The 22554-nt window shown below is 46.5% G+C and overlaps 3 protein-coding genes and 1 long non-coding RNA gene across 6 annotated transcripts; 2 read left to right on the top strand and 2 right to left on the bottom strand.

The window, feature by feature from the left end:
• The first annotated feature begins 171 nt into the window (after nucleotides 1-171).
• LOC120705995 lies at nucleotides 172-1463 on the top strand. The gene is made up of 2 exons (XR_005688145.1): nucleotides 172-853; nucleotides 931-1463. It is a non-coding gene; the product is annotated as an uncharacterized LOC120705995 (long non-coding RNA).
• A 2863-nt stretch (nucleotides 1464-4326) lies between these two features.
• On the bottom strand, nucleotides 4327-9047 carry LOC120705988 (factor of DNA methylation 1-like). Of its 3 annotated transcripts, none has more exons than XM_039990544.1 (7): nucleotides 8721-9047; nucleotides 6759-6854; nucleotides 6560-6686; nucleotides 6286-6483; nucleotides 5435-6218; nucleotides 5094-5306; nucleotides 4327-4990 (listed from the first exon to the last, which is right to left on the bottom strand). In XM_039990544.1, exons 1-7 carry the CDS (start codon nucleotides 8755-8757, stop codon nucleotides 4760-4762), a joined length of 1686 nt encoding a protein of 561 aa, XP_039846478.1. In that variant the 5' UTR covers nucleotides 8758-9047; the 3' UTR covers nucleotides 4327-4759. The 3 variants fall into 3 exon arrangements, with proteins under 3 accessions (XP_039846478.1, XP_039846479.1, XP_039846477.1); XM_039990545.1 differs by having other exon boundaries at nucleotides 8727-9047; XM_039990543.1 differs by lacking the exon at nucleotides 8721-9047 and adding an exon at nucleotides 7430-7664.
• A 2193-nt stretch (nucleotides 9048-11240) lies between these two features.
• On the bottom strand, nucleotides 11241-14786 carry LOC120709631 (factor of DNA methylation 2-like). The gene is made up of 4 exons (XM_039995312.1): nucleotides 14750-14786; nucleotides 12822-12917; nucleotides 12156-12745; nucleotides 11241-11501 (listed from the first exon to the last, which is right to left on the bottom strand). Exons 1-4 carry the CDS (start codon nucleotides 14784-14786, stop codon nucleotides 11241-11243), a joined length of 984 nt encoding a protein of 327 aa, XP_039851246.1.
• An 832-nt stretch (nucleotides 14787-15618) lies between these two features.
• LOC120709630 lies at nucleotides 15619-20608 on the top strand (the record flags this gene model as incomplete). Its single annotated transcript, XM_039995311.1, has 4 exons — nucleotides 15619-15928; nucleotides 15964-16934; nucleotides 17038-17257; nucleotides 20265-20608. Coding segments are annotated over 4 exons (1845 nt in total), but the record flags the coding sequence as incomplete, so codon positions are not given.
• Nucleotides 20609-22554: the final 1946 nt, after the last annotated feature.

The following is a 22554-nucleotide window of genomic DNA, read 5'->3' as shown; positions in this document are numbered from 1 at the left end:
CCTTGGAAATCTCGAGACACTTAAAATAGAAAACTGAAGATAAGAAAGGATTACCAAGTTAATTTGCCCCTTGAGTCATTTCAGTCAGGGCCTGTACTCCAAGACCTTCATGCAGCTCCCCATTCACCACCTTCACTAGGCCATCATTTTTGTCTTGCAGCTCCAGGCCGTCATTCTTGGCTCCCAGCTCCTCAATCCACTTTGTGAAGCCGACATTCTTGGCTTGTAGCATCTCATTCTGCTTCCTGATGTAATCATTCTTGGCTTGCACCTCCTCATTCTGCTTTGTCAGGCCATCAGTGTTGTCTTGCAGCTCCTCATTTTGCTTCATTAGGCTGTCATTCTTGGCTTGCAGCTCCCTGTTCCCCTTCCTCATGCCATCACTCATGGTTTGCAATTCTATATTATTCTTCACTAGGCCATCATTTTTGTCTTGCAGCTCCCCATTCACCACCTTCATGCAGTCATTACTGGTTTGCAGTACCTCATTTTGCTTCACCAGGCCATTATTATTGTCTTGCAACTCCTCATTTTGCTTCACCAAGTCATCATTCTTGTTCCGCAGCTCCTCATTCGACTTTCTCATGCCTTCATACTTGGCGTGCATCTCCTCATTCTTCATCCTCAAGCACTGTATTTCTTCTGCATTCAGAGCCAGCTCAACTCTCAACTTCTGATTCGCCTCACAGTATCCAAGCTTTTTCACATCCTCGTCAAGTTGAGCCCTCAGATCCTCGATCTCATTTAAAATCCTCTGAGAATCATCGCAAGCCACCTTCAAATGTTCTGCCCATGGGTGACAATATTAAAGCATGGCATGAAGACAAGCGTGAAAGATCTAAGTAGATTTTCAGTAATACATACCTCCACTCCCAACCGGACTCCCCGTATCTCTGGATATAACTGACACTTTCCTCTTTCTGCTTCCAGGTTCTGCCCCAAGATCCTGGCCTGTTGAGGCTGCAGAAACCAAGAAAACATTTCCCTTCAGTAAGTGCAAGCTATATATCCCACCACAGGTACAGCTAGGTGAGCAATCTATCACAAAGTCTGTTCCTGAGAATAGTACATGTTACAGCTGAACATAAACATAGTAAAACGAACTAGAGAATGAGATGGCTGGACACAAACTGATTTTTTTCAACAAAACTAAAATAATAAGATGTGTGATGTGCCAACAAAACTGATGATCCAAGCAACCAATTAGTGTCAGCATATCAAGTCAGCCTTCAGAAACCTTGGACGCTTGATTCTGACTAATTATCACTGTTGATTTCTCTTGACATTTACCTAAGCTAATTCAAGTGTAATTGTTCCCGGCTAACTGTACCACGTCACTACACTCTGTTGCTACAAATTCCACCACTCAGATAGTCAGATTGCTAATCCTGAAGCCCAAAAGGTCTCCATTCGTTAGCCAATTGAAAGAGTATGTGACCCTAACCCAAGGTCGCAGTACAGTTAAAAAAAAAAGGGTAAAAAAACAAGGTCGCAGCTTGAGGGGAAATGAAATGAAGGAAATTAGTAAGCTGGTTTCGGAAATGCATCACAGATCAGATAGATATCCAACTACGCCGCTCGACCGATGTAGTTTATCTGGAGTAGTAGATGAACTGCATCGCAGGGAGGTAGTACTACCAGATCAAGGGCTTAAAGAGCCCTAGCAAACAAAAACAGAGAAGAAAAGAAAATGTGATTAGGTGGAAGAAAGAGAAATCGTAGCTTATATTACCAACAGCCGTTGTGCCTCGACCGACTCCACGGCGCATGGACCGCCCGCTGCCCTCTCCCACCCCGTCGTTTCCGCCGGAGGGGGGCATGGTTACGGCCTACGGCGGAGAAAGAGTGGGCTCGCCTTGCGGGCGCCGCCGCGCAGGGAGCCGGCCAGGGAGGAGTGAGGGGTAGACCCGAGCGAGACCGGGAGCGAGCGGAGTGCCCGGCGCCACCGCGAGAGGCCAGGCGGGAGCGACCTGCCACCGCCGGCCGCTGTGGAGCAGAGGCGCCAAGCTCGGCAGCCCGCCGCCGCCGGTGTCGTCGCGGAGGCGCCGCGCCACCGCGAGCAGCCGGGGCCAGCGAGCAAGCGGGCAGGAGTCTGCGCGTCCCCGGTGCGGCGGGCGGAGACGAGGAGCTCCCCGCCGCGGTGCGGATGACGGACGTGGTGCAGCCTGGCGCTCCTCGTCGCTGCGGCGCGGAGGAGTGACGGACGCGGCACGGTCCCGCAGAGGTTGCCGCCGGTCGGACCTGCAGAGGACTGGCGCGGCGCGGCCGCCGACGCACGCGGCTGCCGAAGCACGCCGTCGCGGGGCCGAACGAAGAGATTGGGGAGAGAAGCCCGTGTGAGTGTGACTATAGATGTCCATTCGGACCGCCCGGCCCGGGGCCTTCCCCGTGGTGTGCCTGGCCCGGCCCAATGTCCCAGTGTGTCGTGCCAAGCTAGCCCACGGGCTGCACCTACGGCCCAAGCACGGGCCCACAAACCCATTTTCGTGCCGGGCCGGCCGGGCTGGCACAGATTGCCTGCCGTGCCCCGGGCCCCGCTCGCCCACACTGCGGCGGCGGCGAGGGTGAGAGCAAGGCGGCGGTGCAGTAGTCCCCCGAGGAGAAGACGACGGCGCAAAGGAGGAGGGTGGCCGCGGCGAGGGAGCGGAGCAGGGCAGCAGCACGGAAGAGGAGGAGGCGGACGGCGGCGCGGAAGAGGAGGAGGCGGCGCGGAGGAGATGGCGGTGTGGTGGCCCTGGCCCCCGAGGAGCAAGCGGCGCCGCCGAGAAGGAGGGCGGCGGCACCGAGGGGGCGAAGCAGGGCGGCGTGGAAGAGGAGGAGGCGGGTTTTGGGGAGGAGGAGCCAGCCGCCAGGTGGCCTGGAGAGGAAGGGGGGAAATGTAAATGACAGCTAGGGTTAGGAGCCTTTATTTTTACATGGACCACGATGCTTGGCGGGCTGACATCGGGCCGACCTCTATAACTGGCCGAGCCGTGCTGCCCGCCGTGCCGAGGTGGCGGCCCAAGCATGGCCCGTGCTATCGGCCCGTGCCGGCCCAGGCACGCCAGCTACGGGCCGTGCTGTGCTTGGGCCAGGCAAAAAAAAAAAACGTGCCTCGTGTCGGGCTATCGGGCCTCGTGCTTTCCGGACATCTATAAGTGTGACTAAAAAGTTTTTGACGTATGGGATTCACAAAATTTTAAAGCTGTTGTTACAGATGATCCATTGAGTGAATAATCTATATTAATCCATTAAGTAAATAATCTATATTAATCTATGCAGATGATCTGGCAAAAATTATAGAGAGTTGCTCTCTATAACTGTTGCGGGTGCCCTGATAGCAGGCCACTATGGTGTGAGCTCTCTCGAGTCTCGAGCTAATAAAAAGTATATTTTTATGCTTTAGAAGTAGTTGCCTACTAATTACTAAATGTAATAAAGGATACTACTTTAACTATTTATCTCTAATTTTTTATGAAAGTACATCTTCTACTGTCATCAATCTGATATTGTTGATACACCGAATTTCTTCAAATATTGATTACCAAAAGTGAAAAGGATTATAACCAACAAAATCCGAACAATTTATTGCTATTGCCGTACACTAGCTCGGATTGGATAGAATGTTTAAGCCTCGTAAATTCTAAATATAAGTTCTTCTTTTAGGATTCAGAGATAATTAGCTTGTTTGTTGACAAAAAAAGGTGCGAGCACCCGCCACATTCTGTCAATAATGAAGTAACAAATGGCACCCTTTTTTGTCAACAATGAAGTAACATGAAAACCTCTCACGCTTATTAACGAAAAAAATTAAAGCTAAAAGTGTTCGCGCTTTTCTGAACCACATCAAGCACTTGATTTTTGGCAATATTTTTCCGACTCCAGCGAGTCTTGGACGAGCTAGTTCGAGTTCGTTCCAGGATGGTGATCTGGCCATTGATTGGTGACGGCTTTGCAGGGAGGGTCGAGGGATGAAGGCAGCAGGCCTAGTAGGTGGCGCCGTGACGGTGAATGGTGTCAGGCACGGGCGGCGGTGGAAGGTGCCAGTGACGCGCCACTGGCCAAGGCCCAAGGGTCAACCATAGACAACATGTTAACCAACATAATCATTGTGTCAGGCTCTAAAACAACTTACCAAGAGAAGTCGTGGGGAATGCTCTCTAGGATAACCAGTTTAAAATGCATTCGTTTGCTCAAACAAAAAGAAAGGCGACGAAATTGCCTCGGTTGGATGCAACATCTCACAAGATTACACTACACCTCGTTCATCTTCCTCGTGAGGTATGTCCCTCGAGCTATCTTCAGAGCCAGAAGAGTTTCTAATTAGTAGTTTTTCAGGGCAACCCAGGTATCCATAAGACCATAACATTATTGCTGGCCCAGTACAAATGAGCATCATCAAATCAACACCAGGTAGCTAGCTATATTACGGTACAAATAGATGCTGAAAATTGACAGCATGATTAACCGATTGCGCATGCCAAGAGACAGTCAAGCTTGTTAGCACTTGCACTACTACATATGTACACCTGCAAATATACAGACACCTAAGAAGAGCACAAAAGCCACTGATTGGTATCGTTCAGTTGGCAGATCACATCAGTTTTTACTTTTTAGGACGGAAGCGGCAACAGCACCACATGCAAATGCCACATATGCTTGTAATGTTCATACGCAAAGGAACGCAGAGGATAGATCTCCTATGTCAGGAGGGGATCCAGCAGCGTGGGCTCCCACAACGGTACCAATTGCGCTTGGTGATCACGCAGACCAGGGTGCCTCAGCCCCTCCTGCGCTTGGTCGTCATCTCCATATGTCCCAACAGGTAGAGCACCTCCTTTATCGTCGCCTTCCGGCCTTTCCTGAAGTTCCAGAACTCGGGCACTAGATCCCGCTCACTGGGGTTGTACATGTTTATCTCCATCAGCGCGGTCTTCACTGTGTTGCACACATCGTCGCCGTACTCGAACCGCAGGAGCTTCAGTTTTGCATCATCGTCGTCTAGAACTTCCTGCAACAAATGAGGATGGGCTATGATTTCTGAACAAATGCTAGCCTCTATAGATGACAAAGATATATAGAACCTTAGTTGGATAGAAAAACACACAAAATACCTTATGCTCTCCATTAACCTGAACAACCAGAAAAGGATGCCAGGATGGATTCTTCAATTCATCCTGCCAACTTGATACCAGCTCTGCAGCTTTGGTCTGGTAATCAATGTTTCCATATTTTCTCTTACATGCATTTTGAAATGGCTTCTCGTCAAGTTCTCCCATTCTTTTGATCCCAATAGCTGTCTGCCCATTTAACTTGTCCTCCAAACCCTGAGTATCACGGTGCTCACAATTTCAACACTCAAAAACATCTTATGGACATCAACTGATGGAGAACAAGATAGGTGCATGTTAATTGCTAAACTAAAAACATATAACACACATAAAATGAGCAGTACCGTAGTCAACTCTTGTTGGGCTTGCTGTAGCTCATCGTCACTTTGGCGGCCTTTCCTCACAAGACTTCCACTCAAATCTTCCAGGGCGTCATTCCTGTCTTCCAGCTCCTCAATCAACTTTGTCAGGTTGTCATTCTTCACTTGCAGATCCTCATTCCGCATAATTAAGGCACCATTCTCGGTTTGCAGCTCCCCATTCCGCTTACACATGCTGTCATTATTGGCATGCAAGTCCTCATTCTGCTTCACCAAGCTGACATTCTTGGCCTGCAGCTCCTCAATCTTCTTTGTCAGGCCATCATTCTTGGCTTGCAGCTCCTCCGTCTGCTTCTTCAGGCCATCATTCTTTGCTTGCAGCTCCTGATTCCACTTAGTTAGGCTGCCATTCTTGGCTTGCAGCTCACTATTCCGCTTACCCATTTTGTCTATATTGGTTCTCAGCTCCTCATTCTCCTTCACCAGGTCATCATTCTTGTCTTGCAGCTCCTTATTCTGCTTCGTCATGCCGTCACTATTGGCCTGCAGCAAATCATTTTGCTTTCTCATTCCATCATTGTTGAGTTGCATCTCCTCACTCTGCTTCCTCAGGCACTGCATATCTTTCGCCTTGAGAGCCAGCTCAGCTCTCAGCTTCTCATTGGCCTCACAGTATCCAAGCTGTTTCACATCCTCATCTAGTTCAGCCCTCAGGTCTTCGATCTCCTTTGAAATCCTCTGATAATCATCACATGCCACCTTAGAGCTGGTTGGTTCTAGCGGTGGAAGGTTTAGCTCAGCAGCAGATCTGCAAAGGGCTACAATGAGATTCATCCAAAACCAGCATCAACAGCTACTCGAATCAAGCGACTTACATCTTCGATCGTTTCACGACAAGTCTCTTTGGTACTTGCAATACCCTACACACTGGAGGAGTACCAGTCGAGGGAGTTGCTAAAGACGCAGCAGGAGCGGCTGGAGCAATTGTGGTGCTGGCAGAGCCCTCAGCACCCCGACTGGTTCCAGTCAAAGTTTCTTCGGCGAGATTGGAAGTTGATGGAACTGAAGGAACCCTAAAGAAATGCACAGAAGATATTACAAAAACTTATTACGGTGATTCTATTCCATAACACAAGGGGAGAAATTTACCTCTCTTCAGCAGCAGGCTGAGTGCTAGTTTGTTGCCTAAGCGGTGCATGATTATCACCATCAGAATCTAATGATATCGGATCTTCTTCTTCCACAACTGATTCTTCAAGACTAATGGCCACATGTTCTGCCCATGGGTGACAAGAATTAAAACCATGGCATGAAGAAAAGTGTTAAATATTGAAGCGTGTTTTCATACCTCCATTCCCATCCAGATTTCTCGAGTCATTGGACGTAACTGCTGGTGTCATCTTTTCAATACCAGATTCTGTCCCAAGATTCTGATCTGCTGCAGCTGCAAAAACAAAGAATGCATTTCCCTTCAGCAAGTGTATGCAAGATCGCCCACCACAGGTACAGCAAGGTGAGTGATAAATCACATTCTGTTCATGTGAACAGTACACATCACGGTCGAACACAAACAAATATTATAGTAAAAGGAATGAGAGAATGAGATAACTGAACACAAAATGATTTTTCAAAAAAAAAGTCTAAACAATAAGATGTGTCAACAAAACTGATGATCCAAGCAACCAATTAGAGTTGACTAACTGTCACAGTTGATTTCACTAGAAATTTGCCTTAAATTCATGTGCAGTTATTCCTTGGAAACTGCATCACATCAATATACTCTATTCCTACAAGTCCCCAAGACCACTCAGATAGTCGACTTATTGCACTTGAAGACCAAAAGGCTTGTACCTCCAACTGAAAGAAGGTCGCAGCTTGTGTGGAAATGAAGCGAAAGAAATCAGTAACCTGGTACTAAACTGAAGGGAAATAGTACTAGGATTTCAGAGGCTCAAGGCGCCCTCGCAAACAAAAAGGAAATAGGATAGGTAAAAGAGAAGGGAAATCATGGCTTCTCACCACCACCAGCACTTTGATCGATGCCATGGCGCATGGGCGCCGTGCCGGACTTTCCTGTCTCGTCGCATCCGACGGCGGGGGGCATGGTTACGGCAGCAGAAGAAGAGCGGTGATGAAAAGTGGGGTTTTTTATCTTTCTTGCCTACTTCCTAACGGCAGGAGAATGGACAGGGGGTTTTGTGAGCCTCAGTCATCAGCCCCTTGACCTCCCACAATAATACTAGGAAGATTGGCGTGCAACGCCGCGCCCGCCCCGAAACAGCAGTGCTTTCTTTGTTGTCTGAATGTTGAACATGGTGAATGAGTCAAATCAAGCAGGGTACATTGGGAAGATATGATGAGGTAGTACTATTAGCCGCCAGGAGAACATGTATGCCAAGGCAACAATAATTCTTTCATATTAGAGTATGGAGTGAAGCACTTTGATTGACAGAAGAAACACATCAAAACTGAAACAGCAAAGGGATCAGGGGAACTCGAGAACAAACTACCTTATCGTAATATTTGAATGGTTACACATGGTTGCCATGCGGAAGAATTTAGGCCATATCAAAGAAGATGTCTTATCACAGTAGAAATATGCTAAGTCAACAGCCATGTATGTGAATATTTTATATGTTTACTGATAAATTACTTTTAGGGGCTAAAGTATCGTATATGTATCACATTTACATTTATTATTAAACTGATAGGTCATCTGAAAGCACAATAAACATACACAACCGTATTAAATAACCTGCAATTTCAACTTTACAAAGACTCATATTGTTGGTTAATTTGTTAGATAAACTGTCAAGAGTAACTTGAAAAAAAAAGGCTTAAGCTATTTATATAAGCAGAAACATATGCCACTGTACAAATCAAAAAAAATATTTAGTCCTACTTATACTACATGAACACACAATTTAGAAACTACTGATTACTGTAGGTAGGGGCAGAAAAGGTAAAAGTGAAGAAATATAATTGATGTGATCAGGACCATAGATGCCTGCACTTTGCACTTTGAACATTGATGAAATTAAGCCTAAGTACAACACCTAACCATTGCTGGATCAGTACACTGCTTACCCAGCCATGTTACTAATCAAGTTTTGCGGACAATTTCATGCAGGAAATAGTCAAATAGATAATTAGAAGAAAAAAAATAGCATTTGATCATGTGGAACTAACGCAGCATCTAACCATCTAACGCTGATTTTGGACAGGGGCTATGCAAACAGGAAAATAGATTACTACCCTCCAAAATTAAATCAGATCAAGCAGAGAGAGGGACAGAGAGAGGGTCACTCACACCCACCATCGCTGTTCTTCGGAGCAGTCCCTTTCATCTAGCTGGCAGTGGAGCTACGAAAGTTGGTATTTGTGTGACCGCATTGATGTCGGTCCAATCGAGAACTGCAGGCGGATGAAGGAAGACGGGGCGGTGAAGAAGTGGAAGCGGTTGGGCGGACGAGGGGCTGCGACCTGAACTGTCGCCGGCGTTTCGACCTCGTCGGGAATGGCGTAGTGAGAGTGCGCGTGGCGAGAAACAGCACCAGCGGCGAGAGGGGAGGCGCGAGAGGGCGGCAGCGACCCGTCGGCGTCGGCGACGACGGCGAGGAAGGGGAATGGCACGGAGGAACAGGCGCTTGCCGATTTTTATCGCGAGGCACCGAGGCACCCAACGGCCCAAGGCCCCAAGCCCAGCAGGCTGCAACGGCCGCATCAAAGGCCACGCGACCTGGGCCGAAGATGGTAAAAGAACTGAAAAATAGAGAACGGGCCCGCAGCGGACAGATGCAGAGTACCTCGCAAATAAGTCGATCGCATGACTGACAGTTAAACCACATCCAATAATTATTTTTTATTCTCAAACAAATTTTTTTGTATTGTTGGAACAATTAAAAAATTATTTCGAAACAAAAATTTTTATTCTGGAATAAATTTGACTGGATTACACATTTGGGGCGATTTATTGGACCAGTTTAGGCCCAAAACATAGAATCTGGAGTGAGGAGGCTTAGTGTGACAAGTCCATTTCTTCAGCGACTTCAGCGACACGGGGTGTTTAGTTTCCTCTCCAAAAATTTTACACCCCATCACATTAAAGAAAATCTTACTATTTATGAGTATTAAATAAAATATATTTATAAAAAATTTTACACAGATGAATTCTAAATTGCGAGACAAATCTAATGAGCCTACTTGATTCATAATTTGTAACAGTGATGCTACAATAACTATTCGCTAATTATGAATTAATTACACTCATTAGATTCATCTCGCGATTTACATCCCATCCGTGCAAAAAAAATTATAAATAGATTTTATTTAATACTCCTACATAGCAAGATTCTCTTTCAAAAAGTTTTTGGGAAGAGAACTAAACACAGAGGTTACTTATTTCAGGCGCGCATATATCACGGTTGTTTTTCTTGTTTCCAGGCGCGCATATAACAAAAAAAAGAATCTAACTCAAGCCATGAACTCAGCTTGTATTTGGATATTTTTCCCTATCTATTAATGAACAGCTCACATACGTGTTCAAGAAAAACAATAATATTTTAGCTGCCTACTAGTAAATCAAAAGAATTACAGTTTCTACTGTGTGACACGGTCTACCTCCACAATCATTGTGTCAAACTCTACTTGTGATCGTGCCCTCTCGTGGGAATATTTTCTAGGATAACCTTGAAATGAATTATTTACTCACACGAAAAAACATAGAAATTGTCTGCACTGAAATGATTGAATGTATCATCGAGTACCCACAGTCGCAGTTGACAAGATTACATCATTCCAAGCCCTCCTTAAACGTTCATCTTCCTCAAAGGTTTCTCGAGCCATTTCATCTCTTCAATCTTCAGACAGAAGTTCAGAAAGAATTTTTTTCCAGGGAAACGTAGGTATCCGTAACGTCTGCCTCAGTTCAGTCAACTAAATGCTCAGCTCAAATGCTCCTGCAAAACCCAACTAAATGCTCAGCTCACATGCTCCTGCAAAACCCATCTGGCCATCACCGCATCATATGAGTACAGTTCACATGCTCCCGCAAGAGTGCACTAATTCAGCAAGATTTTTCTTAAAAAAAATGAGTACAACTATCATCAAACCAACACCAAGTGGCTATATTACAGTAAAAATACTGAAAATAGGCCGTATGATTAACTGATTACGGCACAAGGCCGGCACTTGTAGTACTACATATATGTACAGACACCTAAGAAGAGCACGAAAGGGTTGGTATTATTCTGTTGTTCACCGATCGCAACCCTTTTTGGGATGTAAGCGGCAACGGCACCACGTGCACATATCACATACTCCCTCTGTCCCAGTTTAAGTGCACTTTTACAATTTGAACACAAAATTAGTGTGGATGGGAAATGACACAATTACCCCTACATACAGAGAAAAGCTGACTTGAGAATAGCAGTGGGAAGGATCCAGAACTTTACAGATTAGGCGGGCATGACCGACTCGCTAGGAGCTTCAAACTTTTTTTTTTACAAATGGGCCCGGTGCTCAGACCAGCCGTGAATGGTGAGGGATGAGAGCATCTAGGAGTATGTGCTATTGTGCGTTTAATTTGGGACTTTTTTTGAATGCTACAATTGCACTTAAACTGGGACGGAGGGAGTAAGCTTTTAATGTCACTACACTATGGAACACCGAGGATAAATCTCCTATGGCACCAACGACGCACTGAGGATACACGACCTTATCTTAAAAAAAAAGGGGGGGGGGGGGGGGGGGGGGGGGATCGAGCAGCGCAGAAATCCCACAAATCCACAATGGAACCAACGGCGCGCTTATGGCATGCACGCACGACTACTTATTGGCTTGGGGCGGTCAACCAGACCCTCCAGCGCTTAGTCGCTGTCTCCATCTGCCTGAGCAGGTACCTGAGCACCTCCCCCATCGTCGCTTTGGTCAATTCCTCCTGCCAACTTGAGACCAGCTCTACTGCTTTGGTCTGGTAATCATCTTTTCCGTATTTCCTCTTGCATGCATTGTAAAATGGCTTTTCATCAAGTTCTCCCATCCTTTTGATCCCAATAATAGCTGTCTGCCCATTTAGCTCCTCCTCCAAAGCCTAACCATTGTGATGGTCATTTCATCAATGAAAAACATGAGCCAACTGATAGAGAACGCATCAAGTGCATTCTAATTGCTAATGAACATATATTATGAGCAGTACCATAATTAATTCTTTCCGGGCTTGTTGTAACTCAGCGTTACTGTCCAATGTTTTACAGTCGTCTAGTCGGACCTAGTCGCCATGGCACCGAAAGGTGATTATTCGAGATTAGTCGTCGATCAGGCCGATTAGCCGATTCTAGTCGTCTGTATAGTCGTCCTATCATGCTAGGACCGATATGATATGTATACTATACATTACATAGTGTATATCAAGCATGAACACCACAATGATGGTCAGTTGGTCACTCACTTGTGAGATTTGGGTGACAGCGGGTCTGAGGCACATGCATTTGTGCATATATACCTAAAACCTAATGGGCCTAATGCCAGCCCAGCAGCCCAACCACAGTTGACGCGGCCCATTACTGCAAATCTAATCGTTTTCCTACCTAGTCCAACGACTAATTGCGACTAATCGACGACTAATCGGACGACTAGAATTCTAGTCGCTCATATCTAGTCATTGCTCCTTATCGGTGCCAAGGGAATGATAAGCCTGACTAATCGCGATTAGTCGGACGACTGTAATGTCACACTCTTTCCTCACAAGAATTTCATTCAAATCTTTCAGGGCTTCATTTTTGTCTTCCAGCTCCTCAATCCACTTTGTCAGGTTGTCATTCTTCGCTTGCAAGTCCTCATTCTGCTTCACCAACCTGACATTCTTGGTCCGTAGCTCCTCAACCTTCTTCGTCAGGGCATCACTCTTGGCTTGGAGCTCCTCATTCTGCTTCTTTAGGCCATCATTCTTTGCTTGCAGCCTCTGATTCCACTTTGTTTTCTTGGCTTGCAGCACTCCATTCCACTTACCTATTTTGTCTATATTGGTTCTCAGCTCCTCATTCTCCTTCACCAGGTCATCATTCTTGGCTTGCAGCTCCTTATTCTGCTTTGCCATGCCGTCACACTTGGCCTGCAACAAATCATTCTGCTTTCTCATCCCACCATTGTTGAGTTGCATCTCCTCACTTTGCTTCCTCAGGCACTGCATCTCTTTTGCCTTGAGAGCCAGCTCAGCTCTCAGCTTCTGATTCGCCTCACAGTATCCAAGCTGTTTCACATCCTCATCTAGTTCAGCCCTCAGGTCTTCGATCTCCTTTGAAATCCTCTGATAATCATCGCATGCCACCTTATGTTCTGCCCATGGATGACAAGAATTAAAATCATGGCATGCATGAAGAAGAGCGTTACATATTGAAGCGTGTGTTCATACCTCCATTCCCATCCAGATTTATCAGATCTTTGGACATAACTGGTACTGTCATCTTTTCAATACCAGATTCTGTCCCAGGATTCTGATATGCTGCCGCTGCAAAAACAAATAACGCATTTCCCTTCAGCAACTGTATGCAAGATCGCCCACCACAGGTACAACAATGTGAGTGATAAATCACATTCTGTTCATGTGAACAGCACACAACTCGGTTGAACACAAACAAATATAGTAAAAGGAATGAGAGAACGAGATAACTGAACACAAAATGATTTTTCAAAAAAAAAGTATGGAGTATGGAGTAAAGCGCTTTGAAGAAACACATTAGAGTATGGAGTAAAGCACTTTGAAGAAACACATCAAAACTGAAGCAGCAAAGGAATCAAGGGAACTGGAGAAGAAACTGCCTTATCGTAATATTTGAATAGTTACACATGGTTGCATGCGGAAGAATTTAGGACATATCAAAGATGTCTTATCACAGTAGAAATATGCTAAGTCAACAGCAATGTCTGTGAATACTTTATATGTTTACTGATAAATTACTTTTAGAGGCTAAAGTATCGTATATGTATCACATTTACATTTATTATTAAACAGATAGGTCATCGAAAGCACAATAAACATACACAACAGTGTTAAATAACCTGCAAGTTCAACTTTACAAAGACTCAATTGGTGCATATTGTTGGTTAATTTGTTAGATATAAACTGTCAAGGGTAAGTGAGTAACTTGAAAGAAAAAAGGCTTAAGCTATTTGTATAAGCAGAAAGATATGACACTGTACAAATCAAAAAAATATTTAGTCCTACTTATATTACATGAACACACAATTTAGAAACTACTGATTACTGTAGGTCGGGGCAGAAAAGGTAAAAGATAAGAAATATTAATTGATGTGTTCAGGACCATGGATGTCTGCACTTTGCACTTTGAACATTGATGAAATTAAGCCTAGGTGCAACACCTAACCATTGCTAGATCAGTCCGCTGCTATGGAGCAAGATCGATGGAAAGGCTTCATGTCGGCAATGCATATCCTGACTTCTGACAAATACAACTGCACTGCTGAGGATTCAGAGATGGACTCTGCCACCCCATGTGCACCCAGCCGTGTTACTAATCAAGTTTTCGGGACAATTTCGTGCAGAAAACAGTCAAATAGATAATTAGAAGAAAAAGTGCGTTTGATCATGTGGAACTAAAGCAGCATCTATCTAGCATGAAGAGTTTGTTAGGAATAAACGCGCCATGGGTCGTGTTGCGTGCGTCGCGCCGTGCGCGTGTCGAGCCATGCGCGAGTATGTGTCTGTGTCGTGTAGATGTCCAGCTTGTGTACGTGCATGTGTGGATCACGTACACGAGTGAGTTGTTGTACGTGTGTGTCACGTACATATAGGTCTAGGAAGATTTGAGTCAAGAGCACGTGTGCGTGTGCGTGCGTGAGTTTGTTAGGATAGAGTCCAGGATGTAGGATGGAGTGGTGTGCGTGGTTGCCGGTTCGCATGGAGGTGCCGTGATGCCCGGAAGGAGCGAGATGCTCTCGGCGTTGCTGAGCGGGACGTGCGGATCCTGGCACGAAGGCCGGACGTGGAGATTAGCTCTCGGCAGTCCGTAGCGTATTTGTAGCCCCGGTGCTCCTCCGTTGTTCCTTTGCCGAGTCCAGTTCAACTAGTAGGAAGCCAAGATACAGGAGCAAGTTGGCTTCGCGGCGTTCGTCGCCGGCAAGTTCCTTGTGCTGTGTTCCCTTGCGTGTTGAGTTCGTGAGTGAGTTCCTGGGCAAGGCCAACAGAGTTGTAGACCTCTGAATGTATTCATGAATGCTATTCTAATTTCTAACCATCTAACCATCCAACAGGAAAAAAGATTACTACCCTCCAAAATCAAATCAGATCAAGCAGAGAGAGACAGAGAGAGGGCCACTCACACTCACTATCGCTGTTCTTCGAAGCTGTCTCTTTCATCTTGCTGGCAGTGGAGCTACGAAGGTTGGGATTTGTGTGACCTCATTGATGTCGGTCCAATCGAGAACTGCAGGCGGATGAAGGAAGACGGGGCGGTGAGGAAGCTGGAAGCAGTTGGGCGGATCAGGGGCCGCGACCTGAACTGCCGCCGGCCTTTTGACCTCGTTGGGAATGGCTCAGTGAGAGTGCGCGTGGCGAGGAACAGCACCAATGGAGAGAGGGGGGGGGGGGGGGGGGGGGGGGGCGCGAGAGGGCGGCAGGGGCCCGCTGGAGTCGGCGACGACGGCGAGGAAGGGGAATGGCACGGAGGAACAGGCGCTTGCCGATTTTCTTTTTTTTTTAGAGACAGTGATCCAGAAGATTTCGAGTTCGAAATGTATTGGGCCCGACTCAGACCCAATCCGATTAGGGTAAGGGGAGGAGCAACAAAACGAGAAAATAAGATAGAAAAACGAGGATCGCCGTATTCTTCTATCCGCTTCCTCGCGCCGCCGCTTCCGCCGACTGAAAAGGTATTTCCAAAATAAGAAAATAAAACCTTCCCCTCCCTCCTTGGACGCCGGCGATGGCGCTGGTGTCCAAATACTTGCCGGATCTCCAGGTCTACAAGCCGAGTTTCGATAATGAGTTCCCCTTCCCCGAGGAAGAATCTGTGTACAGATCCAAACTGATGCACAAGATCGAGGCTTCCTATGCCAAGCGGCTTGATAGCAGGCCGAAGCACCGCCGCGCGGCTGCTGATTACCTCATCTGCGACCTCTGCTTCGGCCTCCTCGACCCGATCTCCAACATCTTGGTCAACACTATCATCTCCAGCTGTAAGAAGGGTTAAAAGGGCGAGCGGCGGGGCGAGGGTGCGCTGGAGGACCTGAAGCGCCGGTCGCTTGACGGCCTGGTGGCCTTCCTCACCCGTTTGTTCCCGGACCTCGCGGAGAGCCAGGCCGTGCGCTACCTGCTCCTCGCCGACGCCGATCTCCTCGTCGCCGCCCGCATCGTCGTGTCGGACATCGGCATGAAGAGATTCGAGGCGTCCGGAACAGCCGTCACGGAGGCCCTCAACATGGCCCTCAAGTGCGCTGCTCTGGCTGCCGGGCACTCGGACCCCGCCCGCCTTGTCTATGGCGCCATGGCGGGCACAAGGTGTCCAACCACACCGACGAGGTCCTACGCCTCCTAGGCCTGTTGCGGGGCTCCTTCCGCTACTCCAGCATTCGCAAGCAAGACAGGCTGCTCAACCACAGCGGCTGCAAAGATGATCTGCCGCCTTCCCACAGCGGCTGCAAATGCAAAGACCACAGCGGTTGCAAAGATGATCTGCTGTGGGCGTGGCAGCTCGCGGCGTTTCGTCGCCTTAGTCCCTGTAAGGTGCCGTTCCAGCACACCCGCCTGCTGAATCGGACGCTCCAGGACGTTATCCACGGGTTCTACCTGCAGGCCCTGGCTCGGCTGCCGGCCAGCGAGCTGCGCTCCCGCTTCCACCGCAGCCTGCTCAAGTCCGGCCCTTTGGATCCTGTCTCCAACATCATCATCAACACCATCTGGTATGACGCAGCATTCCCACGGACCCATGAGCTCGAGCTGGGTGTGGTCGGCACGCGGAGCCTCCACCGGGTGGAGAACAGCTCCTTGTATGGCATGGCCTCCTTCCTCAGCACACGCTATCGTCACATCGATTTCCATGAAGCTGTACGCTGCCTGCTCCAGGCAGATGCCAACCTTCTGCTCGCTGATCCCAACCTTGATCCTTCATCCCCCTCTGGAGTGCAGGGAGGCTTGCTGATGTGCGGAGCTGATGCTTGCCTTTGCAACGCTCAAACTGCTCAAGACCCAGACACCAGCATCCAGGGAGCCTTTTTGGCTGCCTCGACTGCAGCGTGTCACCCCAACCCCGACGCACAAGTAAAGCTTCTCACTTCGTGTAAGGCAATGCTGGGGTCTGCGTTGTCTCTGCTGCAGGGCTGTCACAAGCTCTCCTCTGAAGATGTTCGGAGGCTTGCCATGTTGCTATCTCCTGAATCCCCCTCCGAGAAACCACTTCCCCCATTACCCCTCACAGGCTACCCTCGTGCAAAGGTGGCTGATGCACATACAAGAATTTCCAAAAGGGTCAAAGCTGTGTTGAAGGCATATGAACAGATGCTAAATGGGGTAGGTTTGTTTTGCTTCTTGTTGGTTATTGCAAACATTTCTCATGTAATGTGGTATGCTATTGTCGCTCGCTAAATTGATATACCCTTCTGTCCGATTACAGGATCAAACTTTTGAGCTTCATATGATTTGTGGCGTGAATGATTGTGTTTCTGGCCCTGTGGGCTCTTGTCATATCTTTTACCACTCTCACGTCAACTTTGTGGCTAGTACTGAATTCCCTCGTGGTTCGGCTTCTTCGGTGCTTTTTTTTGCTGAAATTAGCACCGATGGCAATGACAAGTCCTTCTGTTGCCCTGTGTCTCTGCCACCGCCATGCGCTCGTATGCTATATAACCAACCTATGCTAATATTTTTTCCGAATCTTATCACAGCTATATACAGTACTGTTAACTAGCTGCTTTATACAGAATCTGAACCTCCATGATGCACCTTCACCACAAGTGGCCTCTTGATTAGGTTTTCTACGGTCAGCATAAACCCTCATATCCAGTTCAGAAATAAATTTGTGCAAGAAAAAAAAGATTTGAAGATAGAATGAGTGCCTTTACTTGATCATGTCAGTGTTTATAGGTTACTAAGGTCAAACATTTTGTTCAATTAGCCTGCCAAAGCAATCAACATGTAGCTGGATGATCGCTTTCTTTACACATTATACATGGTTTAATAAAAGTTGGTAGTTCATCCATGCACCACTACCGGACTCGCGTACTTTGCCGAGTGTCACACTCAACTTCTTTGCCGAGTGTAGCACTCGGCGAAGCGCACACGGCCTTTCTTTTACCGGCGAAAAAAAGTTGAAACGGGACGAACGAACAGGTGGATAGCAAGAGTTGTCAGTAGCCGGCATTAGGTAAAAGGAAAAGCTCTATAAAAGCGAAGAAATGAAATCGAAGGATACTAGCACTTCTTTCTATACTTGTAGGCTTTCTTTCTTATATTCAACTTAAAGAATTCGCTATGCTAGGTTCATTCCATCCATCTATCAGGTTTGAGTAGGTAGTCTCTTTCCTTAAGAAAATGCACGTAAATAAGTGAATCCGCGAATGGAACGGGCGAACGGGACGGGGTCGAAAACTTTGCCGAGTGCCAGACGCGTGGCACTCGGCAAAGATTCAAACTTCGCCGAGTGCCAAGCTGGCAGCACTCGGCGAAGTTTCAAGCTTTGCCGAGTGCTGCCACACTGGCACTCGGCGAAGTTTGGCTCTTTGCCGAGTGTCACGCGTCTGGGACTCGGCAAAGTTTCAAACTTCGCCGAGTGCCTAAGTAAATGCACTCGGCGAACCCTTTTTCCAGTAAATAGAAAAATAGTTGCTTTGCCGAGTGTCTGGGTAAAAACACTCGGCAAAGTTTGTTGTTTTTTATTTATTATGTTTATTGTGTAATAACCACATTCATCATCACAAATACAACATATATACATTCCAGACATTTAATACAGCATATATAAGGCACGTCCATCACAAATATCACATAATAACACAAATATCTCACGCTACATCGCACGAATATCACAAATAGCACAAGTCCAACATCGATGCCATAATTTTAACGTTCAACAAGCACAAGTCCAACAAATTAAACAAGTCTAGTCCAACAAGCACAAGTCTATAGAACAAATACCATGAATGACTCTAAATCAGCTAGGTGGCCACTGCGACGCCGCCGGTGCCGGTGAATTCTTGTCCGGAGGCTTATTTGACCCCCCCCCCCCCCCTCGATTGATTCTGCAAAAAGAAATAGACATATGATTACATTTCTAAGTCAAATTGTATGTGCAAGCAAAGTAAATAGATTGATACTCACAGGAGTGCCTGCAGCGCCAGGTGGAGGAAAAATAGAAGGAAGGCCTAGCGGTGGCAGCGGTTGATAGTTGATTGTCGCGCCAATACGTTGGAGGTAGGAGAACATGGTCTGCATCTGTTGCTGTGCGGCCTGTCGCTCAGCAAGAAACGCCTGCTCCATCCTCTGCCGCTCCTGCATCCGCTCTTCCTGCCACCTGCGCTCTTGCTCCTGCCTTAGCGTCCGCTCCTCCTCCAGCCTCGCCTCGATCTCCTCCCGCCTCTTCGTCTCTTCGTCCATCCAGGCCTATAATATTTCACCCAAATGTTACAATGCGAACAAAAGATAACTAAAAGCAACGAACGACAAATGGAACAGAAATAACCTGGATTGCACGCACACTGGCCACTGAAGTCTCAGGCCGTGGGCGTATTGGTGGGGTCGAGTCGGTGGTCCTTGCCCGAAGCTGGGATTGCACGCACGCTGGCCACTGAAGATGTTTGATTTTTTTCTTTAAATTCTTGTGCAAAGCCTCAAATTTGACTAAAAACATGAATATAATTTTTCCATTAATTATCCACACCTTTGACAACACTTTGCAGTTCAAATTTGAATTATCCCCAAAATATTCTTGTAATGAAATGAATAGTCTAAATATAGTAAACATAAAAGATAATTTCCCAAATTTAGATATGATGTCCTTCACATAGTATGAGAACGGAGGAAAAAGTTTGGAGGGTGTTGGAGAAAATATTTTGTCTTTGTTTGCCGAGTGCCAAGGCAGACACTCGGCAAAGTTCACTAGATGCTGAGTGCCTGCATGTTACACTCGGCATTGTAAGAACTTTGCCGAGTGCGCCAATCAGGCACTCGGCAAACAATAATAGTAACGGTCGTGGCAAAATGGGAACGTTCGTGCCAACAGCGTAACGGTCTTGGGAACTGACGTGTGCAACGCACGTGACAAAGTTTGCTGAGTGTCAACTGTGGGGCACTCGGCAAACAAAAACGGCCGTGAAGCCCCCCCCCCCCCCCCCCCCCCCGCGCGCGCGCGCGTAACGGTCGTCGCATGTGCGGTGCACGTGACGCTCTTTGCCGAGTGTAGGATGGCTTTGCCGAGTGCCAGAGGTCTAGCACTCGGCAAAGAGCGGCTTTGCCGAGTGCTATATGGCCGGCACTCGGCAAAGAGTTATTCTGCCGAGTGCCAGCTATTCGCCGAGTGCTATTTTTTGGGCACTCGGCAAAAAGTGTCTTTGCCGAGTACTCGAGATTCTGCACTCGGCAAAGAACCTGACACTCGGCATATGTGGGTTTTCCGGTAGTGCACCCTTTCTTTAAAAGTTATCATCACCTAAATCATTGGCTTAAAAGCAACTGGTTCATCAATGCACCCTTTCTTTACACATAATACACATAGTTTATGTCAATATTCTATGGAGCCACTGTGGAATTTGAAAGCAGCATATCATTTTTATTTTTATACTTTTTGCCCCTCAAATTATGCTGCAACCTTTAATGCTCATTGTTGATTACCTTATGTGTTGGCAGCACAAAGTCGGTGTCTTTACTGCGAGTTCATGGGGATCAGAATTGTGCATCCAGTTGGGATAGACTTTCATGGGCGTGAGTTGGAATTCGAGAAGGTGGTCTGCGGAGAAGACCCCTGTGGAGAGAACATTGTTCCTATACTGAGGAAGCCATTCTACAACAACCTGGACATTGTGAATAATAGGACTCTCATCGCAGAGGCCGTTGGTCACAGGGTGAAAGAAGATAGCCTCTATGATAACATTGATGACATTTATGAGCAGAAGCGTCAAAGGATTCTACGTTCCAAGTGTATCAGCCCTGCCGATGTTTTATTTCTAATACCATGCTCTAGCTATCATTAAGCTGCATTGGAAACCACTGTGTGCCATGTAGTACTGTGACTTTTTTATGCAAGACAAGTTAACTTTATCTTATGTTCGTGTAATTTAATAAGTGGCTAACGGGTAATTAGAATATCTGATGATGTGTGGTATTTGGATGTGGGAACTGACTGTGTGATTGCAGTATACTGTGTTTTAAAGGCGGTAAGGCGAGGCGAGTGGGTACGCCTGGACGCCTAGGCGACAAGGCGCCACTATAACCCAAGGTGAGCTGGTTGCGCCTAGACGCCTAGGCGACGCCTTTAAAACACTGGCAGTATACTCTCTTAACTAGTAATTCGTAACTGCTTTGGTTAGAAATGACAGGTTGTCAGATCTTTGTTCTCAAAATTTGATCATGCTGACTTGCATTGAGCCTGTAGAAAATTGGTTGTATTATTCCATTTTGCTGGCAGTACAATTTTAGTAAGCTCCAGACCTCAAGTTTCCGTTGTTATTCTAACTGTTTTCCCTACTAATTTTTCAAATAGTATCAGATTTTGGCGCACAGCTGATGTAACGTGGTGGTTCAGATGTGAACTGCTGGGGGCATGCCCTGTACTCGAATGGTACTAAAAAATTTGGTCATAGCTCAACGAAATGCATGAAACTCTTTGTCTCATTGGCAAGCCTTAAATTTATTTATGTGCAGTCGTGGAGGTTTGAAATGTTTCGGAATGCCCTTGCTAAAGGCAGCCTAAGTAACATATAGCTACGTTTTGCCTCATTGGCAAAGCTTTAAATTTACTCCGGTTGAACTGTTGAAGATGTATTAATTTGAAACGAGTACCTGCTAGAACTGTTTACTCCGGTTGAACTGTTGAAGATGTATTAATTTGAAACGAGTACCTTCTAGAACTGTTAATCTTTCCAGCAGTTGATGTTCTTGGGCATAATAATTAAGGCTATTAAAATTGGCAACGGATCATGTGCAAATCCATCCCTTCGTGCAAACTCTACAAACTTCTAATCTGGTCCACAAGATGTTGATCCAATGGAGCATGCAGGGGAGGAGTGGGAGGGGGGATTTGCAACATGGTGTGGCCCATTGGATTAATATTTTGTGGCTCAGATTTAAGTTTGCACAGAGAGGTTGGTTTGCACATGATCCGGTGCCATTAAAATTGACAACCTTCTCAATTCATGTCCTTTCTTAATACAAATTGGGCAGACACATCAAACCCACATGGCACATGGGTTGGCCTTATAGCTCGTCTAGAAGAAATTTAATTTAATTAATTAGTGGGGTTGTGCATCATCATTGGTGCCAGAGCATCGTTTAAGTTGGGATATTTAGAGGGTGTTTGATCCAAGAACTAATTTTTAGTCTGAGTCACATTGAATGTTTGGATAACAATTAGGAGGATTAAATATGATCTAATTAGAAAACTAATTGCATAAGAAATGACTATTCCACGAGATGAATCTATTAAGCCTAATTACTCTATCATCAACACATGTTATTATAGCACCACATTAGCAATTAATGGACTAATTAGGTTTACCGTCCACGAATTAGCCTTCATTTATACAATTAGCTTTGTAACTAGTATACATTAAATATTGCTAATTGACAGCCAAACATTCGAGGCGAAAGGGACTAAAAATTAGTCCATGTGATTCAAACGGGCCTTAACCATCCTGATACTCACACGCACGCCATCCTGATATGGCACATAGCAACCTGCTACTGCGACATGTTCCCAGTCCCACTGGATGGCACAAGCGCTCCTGATCCTGATTTGCTTCGGAAAAATCATGAAGTTGCCACACAATTGTCAAGATACTGTGCCTACTTGGTGGCATTTCATCCAGAGTTTCTTCCGGAGCACAGCCTGACGACGATGGTTCTGCTTCAACAAGTCTTGAAGGAAGCCAAAGATCTATGGGTCTGCCCCGTTTTACACCTCCGACCTTTCCGACGGGTG

Source organism: Panicum virgatum, chromosome 5K (assembly GCF_016808335.1).
Source record: "Panicum virgatum strain AP13 chromosome 5K, P.virgatum_v5, whole genome shotgun sequence".
Lineage (NCBI taxonomy): Eukaryota > Viridiplantae > Streptophyta > Magnoliopsida > Poales > Poaceae > Panicum > Panicum virgatum.
Note: the sequence above shows the minus strand (reverse complement) of the source record. Positions and strands in the feature narration are given on the sequence as shown.